Source organism: Nomascus leucogenys, chromosome 12, assembly GCF_006542625.1.
Source record: "Nomascus leucogenys isolate Asia chromosome 12, Asia_NLE_v1, whole genome shotgun sequence".
Lineage (NCBI taxonomy): Eukaryota > Metazoa > Chordata > Mammalia > Primates > Hylobatidae > Nomascus > Nomascus leucogenys.
Genome location: NC_044392.1, coordinates 73,134,430 through 73,157,298, shown reverse-complemented (window position 1 = coordinate 73,157,298; position 22,869 = coordinate 73,134,430). Strand labels below are relative to the sequence as shown.

At 35.5% G+C, this 22,869-nt stretch overlaps 1 protein-coding gene across 2 annotated transcripts in view; it reads right to left on the bottom strand.

The window, feature by feature from the left end:
• The window catches only part of OLFM3 (olfactomedin 3), a 205,189-nt gene that overhangs the window by 6,866 nt on the left and 175,454 nt on the right, over nucleotides 1-22,869 (bottom strand). For both annotated transcript variants that reach the window (XM_003260130.3, XM_012500368.1), the window contains exons 3-4: nucleotides 21,372-21,527; nucleotides 15,743-15,962 (exon numbers count right to left, since the gene is read on the bottom strand). In XM_003260130.3, the coding sequence (XP_003260178.1) occupies nucleotides 15,743-15,962; nucleotides 21,372-21,527 (376 nt within the window). The remainder of the gene's footprint in view (nucleotides 1-15,742; nucleotides 15,963-21,371; nucleotides 21,528-22,869) is intronic.

Here is a 22,869-nt window from a genome sequence, read left to right as displayed (position 1 = left end):
AGGAAAACAGAATAAAGATATTTTTTGACATGTGCACTTTCCAAAAATTTACCTACAATGAACTCTTCCTTCAGAAATTACTTGGGGATATATTGCAGTGAGTACGCCAAGACAGGGGAAGACATCAGACAAGAAAATAGTGACCCTGTCCTAGAATGACAACTATGCAGTGGGCTTTGAGAATAATCAGCCCAGAATGGAAAGACAGTTCCAAGAGGGAGGTCTCAGAAATAAGTGGAATTGATACATAGATAGACTGTATGAGATCCTCTAGAAAAACTAGGTAATGCAAAGGCAATTATTGATGTATACAAAATAATTCACTTGAATTTAACTCTAGTAATAGCCTCCATTAAATGGAACAAATATGACATTGGGCTTAAAGAGGAAGGAAATGTGTCTAAGTCCACCACTTAGCTCCCAAGGAACGATATAGACATTTGCTATAATAATGTAAACACTCATGTCTAACTTGTCGAATCAGCCCGTAAACTAATTACATAAAACTTGTTAGACATCTCATCTCCTCTGTGATTACAGGAAAGCCAAAATGTTTCCAACCATGACAACATGGAAGAATAGGTAAAGTCCACGTTGTTAGGGAATTAAACATTGGGAGAGGAAATGGAAAGAAAGATGGGGGTGTGACTGTCTTCATATTTTAAAAATATGGAGGTGAGAGATTTTTCCTATTTTTGAAAAATAATGAAGATTCAAATCTAAGACTTGAAATTACAAAATTGATAGGGTTGAACTGTGAATAGTCATGAAATCATATTAGGAGGAAACATGAAAGAAAGCAGAGTTGGCGAAGTTATCTAAATCCTCATCTTGCAGAGAAGGAAGTCAATAAACAATGTCTAAAACTGTAAACCAAAATAATTGAAGAAAAAAAGCATGTTAATAGAAATATAGACATAATCACTAATAGCCCTAAAATTAAACTGTTAAATGTGGTTGAAACTGGGGAGCAGAGCTAAAGAAGAAGACTGTTGCTTTTTATTCTAAGCATACAATTTTCCAGCTATATGCATACAATATTTAGGTTATAATGTAAACCAATTATATTACATTATATATTATAATTATATTTATTTTTTTTTTTTTTTTTTTTTTTTTTTTTTTTTTTTTTTTTTTTTTTTTTTTTTTTTTTTATATTATATATTATATATAATTATATATTATAATATATTATAATTATATATAATATATAATTATATATTATAATATAATATAATTATATATATTATATATTATAATTAAACCAATTATATTACATTATATGTAATGTAAACCAGTTACATTATATATTATAATGTAAATCCAGCTATGTGTGCATACAATATTTAGGTTATAATGTAAAAAGTTAAAACAGCTGTAAAAGTTTAGTAGCCTTTAATTTTATAAAGCAAAAATCACATTTACATATTGCCTTTTGAAAAATCTTTTCCAGGTTTTATATGCCATGCTTCCTTGGGACCAGGAAGTAGATGAAAATGGAAGATGTAAATAGTTTGCAGAAATGGAAACTGTGAATATTCTGCATTTTAATTTGGCCTTTATCCTGTAAGGAATAGATTGAAACTCTGTTCTTTAAACTTTTAGCTCTTACAATTGACATGGCAATCTCTTGCTCTTTAATTCTTTCAACCTTAAAAAATTAGAATTTATATTATGAATTATAATATTTATCACTTAATATATCAAAGCTAATAAATTTACAATGGTTAGCAAATGTGCAGGAGCTGTAATAAAAGATACTGTACATATGATTCAAGTATGAATGATATGCATTTTCAAAGTAGTTAAATGATTACAATCTTGGAAAATATACTCCTGTTGGAGATCCACTAGTTAAAAGAGAAAATGTTAGTCTAAAACTTAAAAATATTTTTAAAATGTGAATGATTTTTATGATTATTTGAAAAAATATACACAGGATCTCAGAAGTCAGTTGAGTCCAATTTTGTTCTGAATACAGATTAATACAATGTCTCGAATATGAAACAAACATAATGTAATGTGCATTCCCACAAAGCTTTATACTCAGGAAATTACCAAGTGGAAACACAATCTGTAAAAATTTATGGCAACTTCAAGTTCTTTCTATTGTCCAAGTGAATATAGATTTTGTAGTTACAGAGTTTGACTTAACATTTTAGATGGCCAAACTAATGACAAATGGGATCTAATTAAACTAAAGAGCTTCTACACAGCAAAAGAAACCACCATCAGAGTGAACAGGCAACCTACAGAATGAGAGAAAATTTTTGCAATCTACTCATCTGACAAAGGGCTAATATCCAGAATCTACAAAGAACTCAAACAAATTTACAAGAAAAAAAAACCCCATCAAAAAGTGGGCAAAGGATATGAACAGACACTTCTCAAAAGAAGACATTTATGCAGCCAACAGACACATGAAAAAATGCTCATCATCACTGGCCATCAGAGAAATGCAAATCAAAACCACAATGAGATACCATCTCACACCAGTTAGAATGGCAATCATTAAAAAGTCAGAAAACAACAGGTGCTGGAGGGGATGTGGAGAAATAGGAACATTTTACACTGTTGGTGGGACTGTAAACTAGTTCAACCATTGTGGAAGACAGTGTGGCGATTTCTCAAGGATCTAGAACTAGAAATGTCATTTGACCTAGCCATCCCATTACTGGGTATATACCCAAAGGATTATAAATCATTCTGCTATAAAGACACATGCACACGTCTGTTTATTGCGGCACTATTCACAATAGCAAAGACTTGGAACCAACCCAAATGTCCATCAATGATAGACTGGATTAAGAAAATGTGGCACATATACACCATGGAATACTATGCAGCCATAAAAAAAGATGAGTTCATGTCCTTTGTAGGGACATGGATGAAGCTGGAAACCATCATTCTCAGCAAACTATCGCAAGGACAAAAAACCAAACACCACATGTTCTCACTCATAGGTGGGAATTGAACAATGAGAACATATGGACACAGGAAGGGGAACATCACACTCCGGGGCGTTTCATCGGGTGGGAGGATGGGGGAGGGATAGTATTAGGAGATATACCTAATGTAAATGGTGAGTTAATGGGTGCGGCACACCAACATGGCACATGTATACATATGTAACAAACCTGCATGTTGTGCACATATACCCTAGAACTTAAAGTATAATTTTAAAAATATATAAAATTAAACTTCCAAGTGAAGTTTGATTTACCACCAAAACTGCTTCCTATGGTATAGGTACCTTATTGCCAGACTGAAGCATGATTTGTACAAAGCAAGAAGACACAATCCTGGTATTTGTCTCAAATGTCTGCATATTTCAGATGTTGAGGTGTGCATAATCAGATGTTGATTAGTTGAAACCTGAACAAGAACTGTCCTTGGAGCTCTGAATCATACCATTAGCCTTATCTAATCAACATTTCCAAACAACCCACAGCACATCACTGGCTTGGGGTGTCTTTGGCTTCGATGGTGCTTGAATCTAATCCAGCCTTGCATTTCTATGACAAACGGATACTGCTGAGTCTTAGGTTGTTTCGGCCAAAACTTAGGACAGAATTTGTACCGGAGGTTAAAACCTTCTGGCTCTTAAGCTAAACATTGGGTGACCATGGTAAAGTGGTCTTTTGGCTAGTTGACTCTTTTATTTTGTACCTGGTTTTGTAAGGAAAATTGATTCTTACTCCAGTCAAGCATACCTTAGAAAGCAAACTTTACTTTCTTGTAGCACTAAGCATTTCTCTGAAATATGTTAGAGGGTAAAATCAATAGTTACTATTTAAAGATTTAATAATTAATTTATTCATTTGACAACCATTTACTGTGAACTTATTTTGTACCAGAACTATTCTAGGTGCTGAGAATACAAAGGTGAACAGGGAGGCAAGTTGCGTGTTATAGCTTCCCAAAATACTATTGCTTATGCTTCTCCTTTCTGTTGCCTTTTTTCTCCTTCTTTTCTCGTTTTTAAATCAACTGGAAAGGAAATTTAAAAAAAGAAGTTATATCGGACCAAATCTGTATTGAGTACAAAAGGACACAGCAATGAGTGCACTAAATATTTGTCAACATTAAATAAAAATTATTGAAATTCAGTCATGAGTACTGTATCATAACAGCATTCCGTTAAGACAGTCTTCTTAGATAACCTGAACTATATCTTATGTTTAGCCATATTTGCCTCTACTCTTCTTCCACAAAACATACTCATAAGTTGTCAACATAACCAGCAAATTAAGCTACTGTTCCATGTTTAGTGTTTGTAAAAAATGAATATGTGTGTCTAGTAAAAAAATCAAATATAGTTATATTTCACCATATCTCACTGACTTGTTCCTGCAAACCTATCTTAAAGGTAGTTGTTCTGTCTGTATGATGGAAACTTATTCCTATAATCAGGAAATCAATATATATCTAGTGTTGGCCAGGGAAGGTCTTATGAACACTTATGAATTTAGTGTTTTGCATTATTCGATTCTCCTCTGTGTAATCTTCTGTCATGTTGCTTCATGTCTATCATCCATTAGCTATCTTCTCTCTACCCAGTGACTCAAAATGCCCAATTGCAGGCTTTGTCTTCCTGGTATTACTCTTTATTTGACCTCAGCCCATCACAACTTTTATTCCTGGAGTCAAATCCTTTGGGTAAACTAATATTTGTAGTGTTAATATAAAAAATATACTTTAAATGAAGAGTTAATGTCCCAGAGCATTAACAATTTAAAAATAATAACTGCATCTTCGGTTTCTTATTCTGAAATAGTGAATACATTAAAAATGTTATACTTGAAAGCAATATACTTGCTTAAAACCCAAAGTAGCTATATGATAATTATGTATGAAAATGTCCTTTACTTTTCACTGAGTAGGGGACAAAGTGCTTTGCATAAAGTTTCTCCACATTTGGTGACCATGTAAAGTGATCTTTTGGCTAGTTGACTCTTATTTTTACCTGGTTTTGTGGGGAAAATTGATTCTTACTCCAGTCAATCTTACCATAGAAAGCAAACTTTTAGGTGGTTAAAAGAATAGCTTTTGTATGTGACTTATGTGCTTCATTCATTTATTTATTCATTCATCCAGCTAAGGTTTCTTTTTTTAGCAGAAAGCACTGTTCCAGATACTAGAGTTAACAATAATGAGAAAGCATGACACCTCTGTTCTGGTGAAGCTTACATTTTGGTGAGAAGAGAGAAAGAATAAATTAAAAAACAAATAAACAAACATATCATACAGAAATAAATTTAATGCCAAGATTGAAGTTGGGCAATTTTATAAAGAGTGACTGGGGAGCTACTTGATATTGGGAGGGTAAGGAAGACCTCTCAGTGTGTGACATTTAATTTGAGATCTTATTGACAAGAGAAGGACATTTAGGCATTTAGTTTATTTACTGGAGCAGCTGTTTAGTGGATTTAGCCATTTAGAGAATAGCTAGGGGAAGGTAGCTTCTTACAGTGGTTGGGGACATGGGTTAAAGAGTCGGCCTGGATTTGAATCCTGATTTTATCCCTTATTTGCTGGAGGCCTTGAACAATTTTCTAACCTCTCAGTGTTTCATGGGTAACAATAGAAATAATACCTATATCAAAGTGTTATTGAGAAGATTAAATAAAAAATACAGGCTACATGTTTAAAGTAGTGCTTGGTACATAGTTAAGTACTTAAGAAATAATAGCTATTATTATTGTTATTGCAAAGGCCTTAATATGCTTGATGAATTAAGAGGAACAAATAAACAGATAGAAGATCAATGTGTTTAGAATACACTTGGAACAGAAGAAGACGAGATTGGAGAGATGAGTAGTCCACATTAAGTTTGTAAACTTTGTGAAGACAAGATTTGGATTTTATTCTACGAATGATTAAAAGTCATTGGATTATTTTGAAGGGGGAGGGGAGTGACAGAATGTAAGCTACACCTTAGAAAGATCTCTCTAGCTACTGTATAGAATATTAATTGTAGAGTGGATAGAGTGTAAACAGATAGTCTCATTAAAAGGTTATCAGTTTCGGGAGGCCGAGGTGGGCGGATCACAAGGTCAGGAGATCGAGACCATCCTGGCTAACACGGTGAAACCCCGTCTCTATTAAAAATACAAAAAAAATTAGCCGGGTGTAGTGGCGGGCACCTGTAGTCCCAGCTACTCGGGAAGCTGAGGCAGGACAATGGCATGAACCCAGGAGGTGGAACTTGCAGTGAGCCGAGATCACACCACTGCACTCCAGCCTGGGTGACAGAGCAAGACTCCGTCTCAAAAAAAAAAAAAGTTATCAGCCTGATTTAGGTGAAAGATGATGGAAGCAGTTGTGGAGATGGAGAAAAGTAGATGGACTTGGGGTATGTTTTTAGAATAAAGTGGATAGGACTAGGCTTTGGATTAGATGTGAGGAAAGGGTATTTAAAAACTCAAAAAAATAATCAAGGATAACATCTAGATTTTTGGCTTGTCCAGCTAGGCAGATTATAGTGTCATTTACTCAGATGAAATGACTGAGGGAGGAATGGGTTTGGGAGCAAAAATAAAGAATCCTCCAGGGACAATTCTAAGTCGTTCATGACTATTACACATATCAGTGGAAACAGCATATAAATCTAGGGAACAGATACTCCTTTGAGTTTTGACAAAACAGTTTTGATGGTTTTTAGCATAATGATGACAGTGAAAGCCAGGGTCTACATATTGCCTCAGAGGGAAGGCATACACAGAAAAGAGAAAGGTATCTAGCACAGAACTCTGTAAATCACAATTTTTATAAGACTCATCAAAGAAGCCCAAGAATAAGCTATAAGTGGGATAGAAAAAATAAGGTGGTATTAAGAAATCCAAAAGAAGAAAGTGTTTTAGAAGGATATAGTACTGACCTGTGACAAACACCACTAAGATGTCTAGCAACATAAGATCAAAGAAATAACCATAAAATTTGGCAGCAAGAGTCACTGCTGATTACAAAACTTAGATAAAGTGTGGTGATCCCAGAAAATGAATCGAAGTTGGTTTGAAAAGAACATAAACCAAAGCAGCAGCTATAAAAGATTCTTTCCAGGGAAAAGAAGCAGGGAGATAGGGGTAGGAAAATATGAGATTACAGGAAATTTTTATTGTTGTGCTGATGATAGTTAAGAAAGGTTTGTTTATAAAAATAATCTAGTAGGGAGCAATACACTGATATTGTGAAAGACAATAATTAAATAAATGAAGCCCATGAGCAGATGGTAGTTTAATCTGTTTAGTAACCATGAGTAATCATGTGCCTGTCTTTCCTTTTATAATTTTTGTGTGTGAGTGTCTCTCTGTTTTTACTCCCATCAATTTCATAGGAAATGTTCTTAGAGTGGTATATTCCATCCAGGTTTGAACACTGAGGCATGAGTTAGGAAGCCTTGTTTCAAATCCAGGCCACAGCATTCAATCATCGTATGAAGTTGGACAATGACTTATTCTCTGGAGTGGAATTTCCTCATCTATAAAATGAAAATTCTGAAGCCTGACATTTTTTCATTTTAAGGGAACATTGAATAGATAGTGGATCAACAGCATGTACATGCTGATGGAGAGAAGGTGGTATTTGTGGTTGTGGTCAAATAAACACCATCAGCGTTATGTTTATGATCACCATCATCTACCCTTATTCTCAGGAAGCAAAAAGCTGACAGAGCTCTCAATGTTGATTTCTTCTTAGTAGATGCTTCCCTTACAAATGGTTATTGATTTCCTAAGCTAGAATTCATCTTGCCAAATGAAATTAGCAAAATTAAAGTTACAGGAATGTATAAAACTGGCAGCATCTTTGTTTATAATTTTGTGTACCTTAGTGTTAAGTAACATAGGTATCTCCAGATTTTAATGGAGCATAGATACTGTAAAATGTGGTAAAATAAAATAAACAATAAGAGTCATTTTTTACTTCTCAGCTTCCTCACACTAGCTTTTGTTCAAATAAATCATTATCTTTCTCACTTTACTTTCACTTTTTATGAGGACAAAGGGAGCCAGACAGAGAGGATAATTTTCCCAAATGCCTGGAAGACAAATGTTCCTGCAAAGGTGGATGGCAAAGAAGGAAGTTAGGAGTCTTGCTTCATTGATTTTCTCCTGCTATGCTCTTCTGTCTGCAGTAAGATACGAAAACATTAGCATTTATAAAATATTGTATGTACACATTGCGTATATTCAGAAAATGTACTGAAATATACATCTTACCAAATATAATAATTGAAGAAAATGACCATTTTATTTCTATCATGACTTTTGGACATTAAATTTCTTATAATCAGTTACAATCCATATTTATCAATCAGTAGCTCAGGAAAAGATATCATTTGGGATTCAGCAGGAAGACCAGTTGTTTGGACCAACGAAGTGTAAAAACCATCTGTCCTCTCTTTTGTTTATTTGTTTATATATATAATTATTTCTTATGTAATTGTACTCTGTAATATCCTGCACTAATAGCTTCTGGATTTGAATCCTAAGGCCATGCCCTTATAAACAAATTAAATGGATTACTGAATATGTTTATGGACAGAATGTTATTTCTTTTTACTTAAGGCCATTAGAGAACTCATGCATTAAGAAATACTTCTGATTTGATCTTTAAAGTCTACCTATTTAGGTACTTAAAATAAGTTTGTCTGTACCATACATTTGGTAGTAAAATAAATTTATGTTATTTAAACTTTTATTTGCATGTCTAGCCTTATGAGTTATACTTGTGAGGGAAAGGTATGGATAAGAATGGATATTTAAAATGTTGTATTGGATAGAGCACCGGCACGAGTTTCTAATGGTTATCTGGCAAATGGGATCAAGAATAATATGAACATTCTAAATAACGAACATTTTTCAAAGTTAACACAGTTTCACCTTTTTAATTATTTTTGAAACTCCCTTGACTCTTCCTTTTACCTTTTCTGGGATTAAGCCTAATTATGAACATATCTTTAAGGAGAAGCCTGTTCAGCATTCAAACTGAATGACAACTTGTGTTATGAAATCCCAACTAATTTTACAATTCCTACTTGCCTTTGGAAATACAGGTTTTATATTATTAAGAGGCTCATAACTTAGTCGTAATCTAGAAAAATGTAGGAGATAAGAGGAGGATTAATGATAAATATATGATAAAATTTACCAATTACCAAAAATATGGCTAAATTATAACTAAGGTTCTAGAGTTCCAGAAGAAAGAATAAAATGCATAGACAATGGAGACATTGCCGTTCTATTTTACAACCTAGAATTTTGGGAAGAGCAAGACTGTTTTTGGTAAATGACTTATTTGAAGATTCAATTTAATTTAAAGGAATATTCTTATAAATTTCTTCTATTGCATTTCTGAGTCAAACCTCACTCATCTCTACCTCAGGCACACAGCTTGACTTTTTTGTTAATTCCTGCTCTCACTGAGATCTTTAGTGTCTCTTGCTTTAAGTGCTAATAAAGCAAAGTATCAGATGTTTTGGAAATACTGCATTACCATTGAAGAGAGAACAGTTGGCAATGACAACAAACATGAAAAAAGGCTGTGCTTTTATTTTCCTTTCCCCCAAAAGCTTTTTGGCTTTGTAAAAGATATTGATGTGTTTTATATTTGACACACATTGATTTATTTCTTGAAAGCAACTTAAAGCTTTTGATTTTACAAATCAAATTTGCTCTTGAATATTCTGCAGACACTAATTTTTGTCCACTGTGTTTCAGGTATATTGCGATGGTCTCCAGAAATTCAACTAGAACAAGACATTGATTCTGATCTCTCAGTGCAGGGAGAATTTATCTATAAGGGTGTAAAGATTTAAAACAGAAAAACAAATGGGCATTTTCTGTAAAATATGTTAATGTATTAAGTGTCATGGGAGAGTAGGGGAGGTGGTTGTGGAAGACCATGCCAGGGGAATCCAACCATATTAAGGAAAAATCATGGAATAGTTAAAGTGGGAAGGAAGAGTGTCCCATGACAAGGGAGAGCAAGTTCAACGTCAACAAGGTAAAGAAAGCATGCACAATTGAGAAACTGGAAGATTAGAATGGTTAAAGCTTAGAGTGAGTGCATCATGAGAACCTGAGAACTCAAGGCCTTGAGAATCGGGCAGAGCCCATTTCATGAAGACAAAGCATGCAAAGGTGTTTGGATTCCATTTTAAAGGTAAACCACTTGAATACAGGTGTAATATAACAAGATTTGTATTGGGGAAAGATCACACTAAATATTTTTTAGTGATGGAGAGCAAAAACAAATGGTCAGGAGGCCATTTAAGTAATTCAGTTGAAAAATCACGAATGACACTCTGAATTAGGCTGGTGGATGTGAGGATGCAGAAGAGGTGGTTTTGAGAAATTGGTGAGAGGGGAGATAAAAGATGTGGTGATTGCATGGCGGTGTGAAGTTCAGAGAAGAATTAAGAATGAATCTAGCCTCTTTTTTTTCTACAACAATTGGGTGGATGGTGGTTCTATTCATTAAATTATTGAGGTATCTAGGGGGTCTTTATTATTTTGTACCCCACAAATCTCAGTCTTTGAACTCAGAAGGACTTCCATGTAAAGTGATTGCCTCTAACATGAATCTTTGGCGAGTTAATTTAAACTTTCTGAGTATCTGTTTTAGTGAAGTTGTTGATACTAATGCCTAACCCAGAGTTCTTGCACAGATTGGAAATAGCACATGCAAAGCAGCTGGCCTAGTGCTTGTCAAGCAGTAGGCATCCAGTATTGCTGTAGTTATTGACTTATGTGTCAGTTGTCCCCACTAAAATATAACCTTGACCGGAAGAGGGAGATGGTCTCCTTCCCATCTTTGCACCCACAAATACCTAGCAAAGTGCCAGCACACATTAGAGAGTCAATAAATAATTGTTAAATTAAAGTATTAGCCCATAGATAATTTGGTTCTCGTTTAAAAACTAATTTGGCATAAACGGTAAAGACAGTAACTCAGGTCTCTACTTGTGACCTTAAGTTTCTAATCTTCCTTCTGTTAAACATGAAGTCTCAAAGCTGTGTAATAGAATCTAATGCTTCACTAGATGGCACCAAACCATTGCCCTAAAACAGCACTAACACGAGGGAGTCGGGGCAGAGGACTGGAAAGCTGGAAAGCCTTATTATAATCTACATTAAATATCTATTTGGTGTTCTTAGGGGTGTGTACAAACTTTAATCACGTTTTTTCAGTCGAATTCTCACATACATACAATTACATTCTGCATATCTAGGAATGTGACATGATTCAATCAAGAACAGGGGACTTTATTCTATTCCATCTTTCATTGGAGTACATTAAGAACTTAGAAAAGGACATTACTGTACTTCATTCAGGCCAGAGGTCCATTGCTGTTGAGAGATTTTCCTAATTTTTCCAAACTTTTAATTCTCTAGTAGAAATAAGCAAAATGGTGCCCATGGTGCCCCAGTGGTCTTGATGACTTGTGATTCCTTCGGGATGTTATTTACTATTGGGGGGTAACTTAGATTTTGCAGGCAATGAGACTAGCTTGTTTTTTAGCATCTTAAAATTCATGTGATGTATGCTGTGACATTTATTTAAAAGCAAATCCACTGAAAAAGTGAGGGAAAACACATTCATCATTGTTGTAATTTTATTGTTTCTAATCCATTTCTACCCTCTACTAATTGGCCATGTGGGTTGAGAAGCATTTGTGTAGAGTGAAGATGTCTTTGATGAATAAGCCTTCTTGCTCTTGATACTATATTGCTGATTCTATAATTATCCAATGTCCCACTCTAGATCTGAGCAGCATAGCAACTGGATTATAGGCCCTTTTGGAACAATTGAACCCCTGACATGCTTTTTTTTCTCTACCCTTTCTGTTAATGGTCCTGATGTTAACATCAGTTTTCTTCCCCAAGTCTATGCCTTCTGATATATGGATAATTGGGCATTTGTTTACGAGATAATATTAGCCTTGGAGTTCAAGGGTTCTCAGAGATGAATTGATCCAAACTGTACCAATTGCCAGGAAATGTAAATACTAAATTGAGTGTTAATCAAACTATAACCTACTGCTATACTAAAAGTTATATGTTTGATTTCTTCTGCAATTGTATATATACATACATATATTTATGCACTATATATAATATAATAACATATATAATATATACTACCACACATCTTCTTTCAAATAGAGTGGCTCTTTTAAAAATAAAAATATGAAGTTTCATTTATTAATTTTTTCAGTAACCATGTGGTTTTATACTTCACTGTATAATGACTGTATGGCTCTGCCTGGACGTTTTCTACATTGTAATTAAGGGTTGTGGTCCAGCTGATAAAATCTCCTCCTTGTTCAGGAGATGCTCAATAAGTGGTTAATTGACCTAAACATGATGGGATGGTAAAAACTACCCAGTTATTGAGATAAAAAGCATGAAAGAGTTACATTCATTGTTTGTGGCAATGGCCCCTCTACTAAGTGAATAAGAAACTGAAGGCTGCTAATAATCTACGAAAGCATTTATGAAATGTGGGAACTATTTTCAGTATTTTATAAAGTCATCTCAATTAACTTATATAGCAACCATCTCATTAAATAAGAAAGTTGAATACCGATTTTATTGCTATTTGATATTTGTATTACATTAGTTGCCAAGTTTTGTTTTAGATTAGCTAAAATAAAAATAAATATTGATTAACTAATGCAGTTTATTTGACAATCAAATTCTTTCTAACACTGTGGTCCACTGGATAAAATTAATTAAAAAATCCGTGATGTTACAGATATTAAGGATCAAGTCCTAAGCTTAAGGATGCTATAGAAATATTATGCAAAGTTCAATAGGAAGAATAAAAAGGATGAATGCGTGCCTACTTAAATTAACCCTCTTTGTCCAAAATATTGAAAGAGGCTATATTTGGGAGGTTACATGTGGGTTAGAAACAACAAACAAATGGGGTTAAAAAGAGCTGAGGAGAATACAGAACTACCCAACTGCAGTACAAATTATTTCCATCTAGGTAAACCAGACAGAATACCTGTAGAAGGAAAGCTTATTTATAAAATTGGGCAAATCCCAGAAGTTGTTTTTTGTGTTGTTCATTCAAAAACATAACTGACATACTTTAAGTTTCAGGGGGTTTACTAACTAGAATCATCCTATTGCCTGTCCTTGCTTCAGTAGAGTGCATTCGTACTTAGCAGATGCCGGCTGACTACATGCAATGCCTATGTGCTTGGGTTTATTGTGACATGCTAGGAAGAGTGAATTGATTCTCAGGATCTGGAATGGTTTCTTTATAACAAATGGACCTCCTCCTCAAAAGCAAGTCAAAGCCCTACACAGACAAATCCTACAGATTGTCACTTGCAGAAAATCTTTAACCAGGTATTTTATGAGCTAATAGAAAATGCATCTGGATCTTTCTTTATAAACTTCATATTATTGAGGACACTGGGTAATTCTTCATTTGAGATTTACTTCTTATCTTATTTTGTGGAGACACCATCTGGCAAGCCCTGTCACTAATATGGGCATTAAACTAAAGATATTTCTTAATATAAAAAGAATCAAATATAACAGCAGAATTTCCTTATGTAAGTAATATTTACCTAGTGTATATTAACCATAAACTCCACAACTCGAATTATAAAAGCAGAACATGTAAAAGAATTATTTAAGTGCTACGTTAAATAAATAACTTTTCCCTTGTTTAGTCTTATCATGCCCTGCCATTTTGACTCAAATAGGACGTGGCTAAAAAGATGCATTTCTTGTTATGAGTAAAACAGATCATTCTCTGCTACTGGAAATAGGTAATACGGTTGAAAAGTGTAGAAATTACTCTTATGACTCCTTATAGAGTAAATTTATTCACCAGATATTTATTGAGTGACTTTTCTTTGCCAGGTAGTTTTCTAGGCATTGGAAGATACAACATGTAGTGTGAACATGATAGACATAGTTCTTGTCCTCGGAAAAGTCTAGCAAGACACATTGTGCTACACAGGATAATGAAACAAGATAAGTCCAATCATTAGTGAAATACCAGGATTTAGAAGCGCCTAGTGAGGACACCAGCCTAGTCTGGCAGGGCAATGAATGATTCTAGCAAGAAACAACATTTAAACTGAGACCTGACAAATGAATAGTTTATCACATGTGGCAGGTGAGAGGGTGTTGATGGAGGCAGGGTACATAGGGGAAGGAGTGTTTCAGAAGCAGGAACAAACAGCATCTTATAACAACTCCATGATAAGAGAGTGTAAGGCACACATGACTGGGACTTAGTGTGTGAGGAGAGAAGTAGCAAAAGCTAAGCCTGGAGAAGCAGAAGGGGCCACACATGAAGGGTCACATAAGCCATGGACTGTATCCTACGACATAAGGAATCCATAGGAGATTTTAAGCAGAGCAAAATAATTTCAGATTTATACTTCAGAAAATCCCTTTGGCAATAATGTGCACAATGAGTTAGAGAGGAATGAAAACTGGAGTCACAGAATCTTTTATACATAGTTGATTGTTAGAAGACCAACTGCAAATGAAAAAATGTAGACTGTGTTTGAGGAGGAATACAGAGCTGAGGATTCTTGAACATGTGTTTAGGCCTTCAGGTTTACCTTATTTCCTCCTTATTCATTTTGTTGGATTCTCTTAGAAATCCTGGTATGATGACAATGGAGCCTCCGATGTAGCAATTTCCCACACTATTTTGAGGCTGTGATAGCTGAATGCAACATTTTGCATTTCGGATTTCTTTTTATCACTTGAAGCGTATTTGTAAAATAGTCTTTACAATATTCTTGCAAGCCATTCAAATTTTATTTTAAGTGTTTATGTTTATTCACTGAAGTTTTCTTTACTAGAAATTAATCATATTTTGTGTGTGTGTGTGCCTTACTTCTCTTCCCAATTTTCCTGGTCCACAAAAGGATTTATTTATCTTGAGAGAACACTTTCTATGGGTATTGACTTGCCCTCCCTGTCATGTCACATCATGTCAACAACTAAAATACTGACCCTAAATTAACTTGTAACTCCTCCTTATTCAATTCCTGGCCACTTATTTATTTTACATTCAAGTTGCAGACTAGTCCCATGTTGACTTCAGTTAAATAATTAGCTCATGGATATCATGAAAGAGTTTGTAACTCAGACCAGATTGGACCACACATTTTAGGAGGTAAGAACTGGAGTCCATGACCCATGCGTGTCACATGCTTGACTCTTTACACAGTGGTGAGTACCTATTTAAGTAGTTGCTACCTTTTCATTTCTTGAGTAGATCAGAGCAGTTGATGGCAATTCTGTAAATTGGATGAATTATTTCCATTTGCTTTAATAATTGCTGTTTGACATTTGGTCCCAGGGTAACTTCCCTTTCCCTAGTCTCTAAATTTCCCCACTAACCAAAAAAAAAAAAAAAAAGTTTCTTTTTCCTCTAGCCAAGCAATGACTGATATCACATATTGGAAAATAAAATGTATATCCACTAGTGTAGTCCATAGAGTTGACTGTATTTGCCAGACTACTTATTTGAAGCCACCAAATGGTAACACAGTGCTCTAAAAATCAAGAAACCATTAGCCTAGCACAGAGTACCCAGACATGCTTAAGTCATTAGGGGACACTTCACACTTAGAAAATGGGCTCTGATTTCTTTACAGTTAGATATTTTATGACTCTTTATAAAACGTAAGAACACAATTTTCTTTGAAACTATATAAAAACGTAACTTAGACAAATTAAATTGTCATACTCACTTAGCTTTTTCATGCAGTCACGAAGTCTTGTTTCCAAGCTCAGCACTCTTTGGTGTAGTTCCTCGTAGTCATAGGCACCAATTTCCTCCTGAATTCCAGTGAGGACAGCAGACAGATTCCGTATTTCCTCCTTGAACTGGGTGATTAACTTAGCATCTGTTTTGTACTGTTCCAGCACGGGGATCAAAGGCAGGAGCTCGTCCATTTTCTCTTTCAACTCCTGTGAAAAGCAGCCTATTGTTCCTGAGAGTCATTTAAAACAGATCATGCTGCTCTGTTCTTTTTATTATGATACTCAAAAGAAATTATTAAAACAGCTTCAACATTTCTTATTGATTTTTGGTTGAAATTAGGTATTTTGTGAAAATTTAAGTGGTCATGTGATTACTAGTAAGTCCATTTATTTCAGCTTTTCTATACAAGAACCTTTCTTTAATGCTTACTTTTCTATAACAAATGTATCCTTATCATAATTAGAAAAACTTCTTATGGTAGAAACTAGGGCTATATACTATTTCATTTTCTGGTAACATTTTATATAGTGAACAATGTATTACCTAGTTAGGAAATATAAGCAGAATCCATCTTCTAATTATGAATTGTTTGAATAAAGTGATTAAAAATAGGTCAAATACCCTATGATTGTTCAGTTGAGTCTAATCATCCACCTACTAAGTATCCATGTTATGGGGCACGTACAGAAAATTGTGGACTCTAGATCAGCTTTTCTCTGACACTTAGAATTTTTCCATCATGTCCATCTACCAACTTTGTTTTTCCTTTGTGCTCAGGTATTCCTCGATCCTTTAAATATCAATTTTAGCACAACTTCATTATGAAGGTAAGTTCAGTAAGTGTTATAAATCAGGTGAAGCTTCCCAAGGCTCAAAGAAATGTATGTTACTGTTTACTATTTTGAATTATTACCTGTACTTCGACTCCATTTATCTTACCATAGATAATTTAAACGTCATTATGTATGGCAGAATTGCTTGCCCATGTGGTGAATTAGCTCTTTAAGAAACCAAGGTGTGTAGTTTATGTAACAGATAAGCCAGTTACACAGAGTTGTTTGAAACTGAAGCACTGACTTTCATCAAACACACACACACACACACACACACACACACACACACACACACACACACAGTGTATGTTGTCAAGCAGTATCCCTCACCCCTAGCCGTAACAGGACTGAAGCATGCCTACAGTTTCACCTTGGGTTTCTAGACATGTCACCTTTACTTCTTTCTCTCTAACTTCATAGTAGTGAAAATAGTAGTGAAAAGAAATAAATATTTATTTATTTATTTCAGGAGTTTGATTCGATTGTGAATTTATTGGAAATAATGTCATTTGTGGAAAGAGCTGTCCCTCTTACGATTATTTGAGAATAATACATAGGTGCTGTCAGAAATCATACTGTACACTAACTAATTTAAGGAGCTGAAAATTGCATTTTTAAATTACATTCAGGAGATGTTATTACTATAAATGCATTAAAATAGCAGGAGCTCCCATTGCTGCCCTGATTTATGGGCTTGAGTTTCTTGTGGGGTAATTTTCACTTGCTCTGTAAGTTCAGAATCTTTGAATTTGTTCACATGTACATATTGAGTGGGAGGCTAAGGAGAGACTTAATAATGGAAAGATTCATAAATATCACAAAGGCAGAATTGCAGTGCTTTGCTCATTTTGTCAGTTCATTTGGAAATAGACTTATTAAAGTATCTTGTGTTATCCCTAAAGGAAGACACAATTGTTTCATTAGGATTTTAATGAAAATATTTCTGTGAGTATCATTTTCTGCACATTATAACAACTGTACAATCAAAGGTTTTACATTCTACTATGGGCATATTTAAAAGAGAGCAATTCAATGTCAAAATGTTGGTAGCTTTTCTTCTCCCTCAATTCAAAACTAGGTATTTCTATTTTTTAATCTTTTCAACAATTCGTAATTTGATTATTGGCAATCAATTGTGAAACTCTGGAAACTTATATGAGAGCATTGGAAAGTCCACCCAATGCTCATATCAAATACTTAAAAGATTACGGTAGAATAGCATAGACCTGTGTTTGTTAATCTCTTCTAGAATTTCACTTTCTACTATGTTGCTTTTACATCCAAGTTCTTAGCTAGAGTAGAGCCAACATCAATCTCTTCATATAAGAATGACAATCTCAAGTATAGTAGTTGGCATAAGCTTTCTATCTGAAAGAGTGTAGAAGACAAAACCTACTTAACATTCTTGATAAGATGGAAATTGTGTAACAGAGGAAGATTTTTTTTTTTTTTTTTGAGACGGAGTCTCCCTCTGTCACCCAGGCTGGAGTGCCGTCAGTGGCGCAATCTCGGCTCACTGAAATCTCTATCTCCCGGGTTCACACCATTCTCTTGCCTCAGCCTCTCGAGTAGCTGGGACTACAAGCGCCTGCCACCACACCCAGCTAATTTTTTGTATTTTTAGTAGAGACAGGGTAGGAAGATTTTTTTTAAAGTATTCTTCAATATTGAATTTACTTTGGAATGTTCCATTTCTTCTTTTCAAGTATAGTACTGGCACCTATAACGAAATCCAACTCATGGTAGAACTCAAGAAATAAATAAACTCCACAAATATATGTTGAGCACCTAATTATTATTATTTGTAATTCAGAGACCTAAAGTCTACTTGGAGAAGCAATGCAGTGTTAGTATTAGAAGGTATAAGTCTGGAGTTGGACTTTGTGAATTTGAATCTTGGTTCTCATGCATATTAGATATATGACTCTGGATAAATTACTCGACCTCTTTGATATGGTTTGGCTCTGTGTCCCCACCTAAATCTTATCCCAAATTGTAATTCCCATATATCTGGGAGGGACCAGGTGAAAGGTGATTGTATCATGGGGGTGGTTTCCCCCATCCTGTTCTGATACTGAGTGAGTTCTCATGAGAGCTGATGGTTTTAAAGTGTGGTACTTCTGCATTCATGCTCGCTCGCTCTCTCTCTCTCTCTCTCTCTCTCTCTCTCTCTCTCTCTCCCGCCTCCTGCCTTGTGAAGAAGGCGACTGCTTCCCTTTCCACCATGACTGTAAGTTTCCAGAGGCCTCCCCAGCCATACAGAACTTTAAGTCAATTAAACCTCTTTCTTTCACACATTACCCAGTCTCAGCACAGATCTTTATAGCAGTGTGAGAATAGACCAATACGCTCTTTGTGCACCAGTTTCCTTGTCTTTAAAATGGAAATGAAAATAGTGCCTGAGTTACAAGATTGTTGCGAGGATTATACAGTTAATATACTGAAAGTGCTCAGAACTATACCTTGAATATGTATAATATTCTAAAAAATCATTATTGTTATTATCATTACTGTTACTTGGATTTTGACATACAACTTCAGCATATACTTGGATTACATGAACTAGGAAAATCCAAGCCATTATGTCACATGGTGCTGCTGCCTGAAAATTGTTTTCTTATTAGTAGCCTGGCTGATTTGCTGCTAGGCAATTTATAGGACTAGGCACATTATTTCTTTGGGGTTTATCTCAATTTTGTATCCTTTTTGTTTCTTAGTTTCCTGTCTTCTGTCAAAAGTTCCTAAAGATGCACATGCTTCATCATGCATTCCCCAGCCCTGTCAACCCTGACACTCTCAAACTGTCCTTTGGCTTTGCAGAATTCTCACTGTATTGTCCATCTGTGCCAAACAGTCTGAGCTCCTCTCCTCCTGACTAGTTCCTTCTGGGAATGCTCTTCCCACACCTAAGGTGCCAGCTTACTATTTTCTACTTTGCTGATGACCTCAGCATTGGGTTCACATTATTATTTTACCATCTACACTCTAACCCTGAGAATTGAAAATTGACATAGTAAATCTTTGGGTTTTCTTGATCCCCCTATAATTTAGTAGTGGAGGGGTAGGGTCACTAGTACAAAACTGCTTTCTCATAACCCTTCTTCTGGTCCTTTTAAAACAAAATTAATTGCTCCTCCCTTTATGCTCATAAGTAACGTTTATGCCTCTATTCACCATTAATTCACCTGCCTGTTAGTTGTCTTTCATAGAAGACAGATTACATATAATACATCCAGCAGAGGGGCCAGCCGCACCTTGTATATGGTATGTGCTCAATAAATACTGGCTAAAATTAATTCTTTTGCTCTTCATCCTCATATTCTTCTCTGTTTACCATTTATCCGTAAGTTTCCTATTTATCCAGTTCACTCATACTCTCATTTTCAATAATCTTTAAATTTAAGTATGTTCTAAATCTTGCTCTAATTTGTCCTAATTACTTAACCTGCTGGCTTTGCTTACTTCTCTCTTCAATTTAAACCTCATGATTAATCACTTCAGTCCCCTCTCTTTTCAATACCCTCAACTTTCTTGCCCTCTTTTTCTTCCTTTGTGACCTTCTGGGTCAAACTTTAAAACCAGTTCAGAGTGTAACGCTTTTCTATACCTCTCTACTCAGTCTCTTGAGTACCGCTGAAGAAAATTACAAAACTATGAAACTTTCTGCCACATTCAAATGTGTTATGCAGAGACTCAGTTACATGTTCCTCACTAGCTCCCCACCAGCCACCATTATGTGTAGGAAGCACTCCTTTCCTTGCCCAAGCACTTGAATTCAGATCCACTCCCTCAACATCAGCAGTGAATCTCACTTCCTAATTGACAAGAAAACCAGAGGCTATAAAGTGGGCAACCACAGTGTTTTCTGAACTATGTGCTGTGCTGTGCCTAGGTAAGGCAAACGGGAGCTCAAATTGCAGACCGAGAGTTTTTTCTTTTTTTTTTTTTTTTTTTTTTTTTTGAGAAGGAGTCTCTCTCTGTCGCCCAGGCTGGAGTGCAGTGGCACGATCTCGGCTCACTGCAAGTTCCGCCTCCCGGGTTCACACCATCCTCCTGCCTCAGCCTCCTGAGTAGCTGGGACTACAGGTGCCTGCCACCACACCCGGCTAATTTTTTTTTTTTGTATTTTTAGTAGAAACGGGGTTTCACCGTGTTCGCCAGGATGGTCTCGATCTCCTGACCTTGTGATCTGCCCGCCTCGGCCTACCAAAGTGCTGGGATTACAGGCATGAGCCACCGCGCCCGGCCGAGTTTTTTCTTAAAATTCATAACTCTTTCATATATAGTTAACAAAAGTCCACATAGCATGATTTTTTTCTCCATTTTCAGTATTTGTAAGTAACTGCCAATAAAACACTTAAAATCTAGAAAAATACTTTATTTGGATAAATTTATGAAACAACTCTCTCCACATGCTCATATTAATGGCATAGTTATCTCTTTAAATAATTTATATCATCTACTTCTTTCTTCATATTAGCAGGGCATAAAACCATTAGAGAAACATTTATAATTTAATTATTAATTTTCCTTGGGGAAATTTCCCTTGTTTCAGAAACTCCACCAGACTCTACAAGAATGAAGCTTTTTCTATAGCAAGGCTTCCATGTCTTCCTACCAGCTAATGGTCAGTTTCAGTGGAGAGATGACTGAAATCCCCCATGAGTCTTTTACCTTGCACATACGGGCCAATGCACAGTCATTTCTAGCTGAGTGCCCCACTGCTGTCCATCCCACTCCATGTCTGATTTGGATTGACAAGATTGCAGAAGTCAAACCTACCTGAAAATGCTTGGTCATAAGTGTCTTTCGATCATCTTCAATCTGCCGAAACTTTGCCTTCAGCCCTTTCATTTGGGTTTCCATTTTTAAAACATACTGGAAATCTCTCTGAGTTCTCAAGTTTAAGACTTCAATAGACTGGGACATGTTCTGAACCTGTTAAACAAGAATATTGTCTGTACATTATTATCTGTTTGCAGGTTTGTGCAATCACTAAGAAATAGCAAAAATGCCGTTAACATAAAAACTAGAAGTGCCAAATTCATAATTGCATTCCCATATGACACATTTTCAGAAGAACAATTCTTCATTATAAACATTTAAAGAATTCAGCAAGAGAAAATTATACCTAGATAGGAAATTTAAAAACGGGCATTCTAGCATTAGAACTGACTGAATATAAATGAGCTTAATACAGTAGAAAAATAAGCTTTAAAAATAGGATTTTCATTTTAAGGCTTTGTAAGCTAATAACACCCCAACCTGTTAAATGTCAAAATAAGTTGTTTCTGTAAGTACTAATTCTGACTTCTTAAATATCTAGGATGTTTAGCAATTGTGGATGGTAGTGAAGTGTCGAAGAGGCCTAGAATGCATTCATTCTAGCTCAGTAAGTTCTTAATGGGTCTAAAGTACTCCCGGGGTGAGACTGAATCAACTAAGACAAGTGGTAGCAGTACTAGAACACTCCCTAAATTGGACAGCATAGTGTTTGAGGGACCCGGAAAACAGTAACTGTATCAAGTGCTTGGTAGACAGGTCTTAAACACATTTTAAGCCAATGGCACCGTCCCAGGTTCACTGAACCCTGGGCTACTTGGAAGTAAAAAAGAGGTAATCTATAAAGCATGCAGAAATGAGAGGAAAAAACGACTGGTCTAATTTTTGTAGCAACAAAAATCTGAAAACAAAGAGAAAGCATCTAATAACAGGGGATATGTTTAATAGAGAAATAGAATATGAATGACCCATGATAAAGAATAAGATAGATCTCTATGCTGTTAGTACTCAAAGCAACAATTTTGGTATCACCTAGGAGTTTGTCAGAAATGCAAAATCTCAGAAATGCTCATCCAGAACTACTGAATCAAAATATGCATTTATCAAGATTCCCAAGTGATTCCTATGTCTATTAAAGTTTGAGAAGTACTGCTCAACGTAGAAAGATTTCAATGAGAAAAGCAAATGTAAAGATCTTCATAAAATTGGATCTTTTTTGTTGCTTTTGTTGTTGTTGTTGTTGCTGTTTTTTGTGAGACGGAGTCTCGCTCTGTCACCCAGGCTGGAGTGCAGTGGCATGATCTCAGCTCACCACAACCTCTGCCTCTTGGGTTCAAACAATTCTCCTGTCTCAGTCTCCTGAGTAGCTGGGATTACCGGTGCACGCCATTACGCCCGGCTAATGTTTGTATTTTTATTAGAGTCGGAGTTTCACCATATTGATGACTATCACCTCAAGTAATCCACCCACCTTGACCTCCCAAAGTGCTGGGATTAC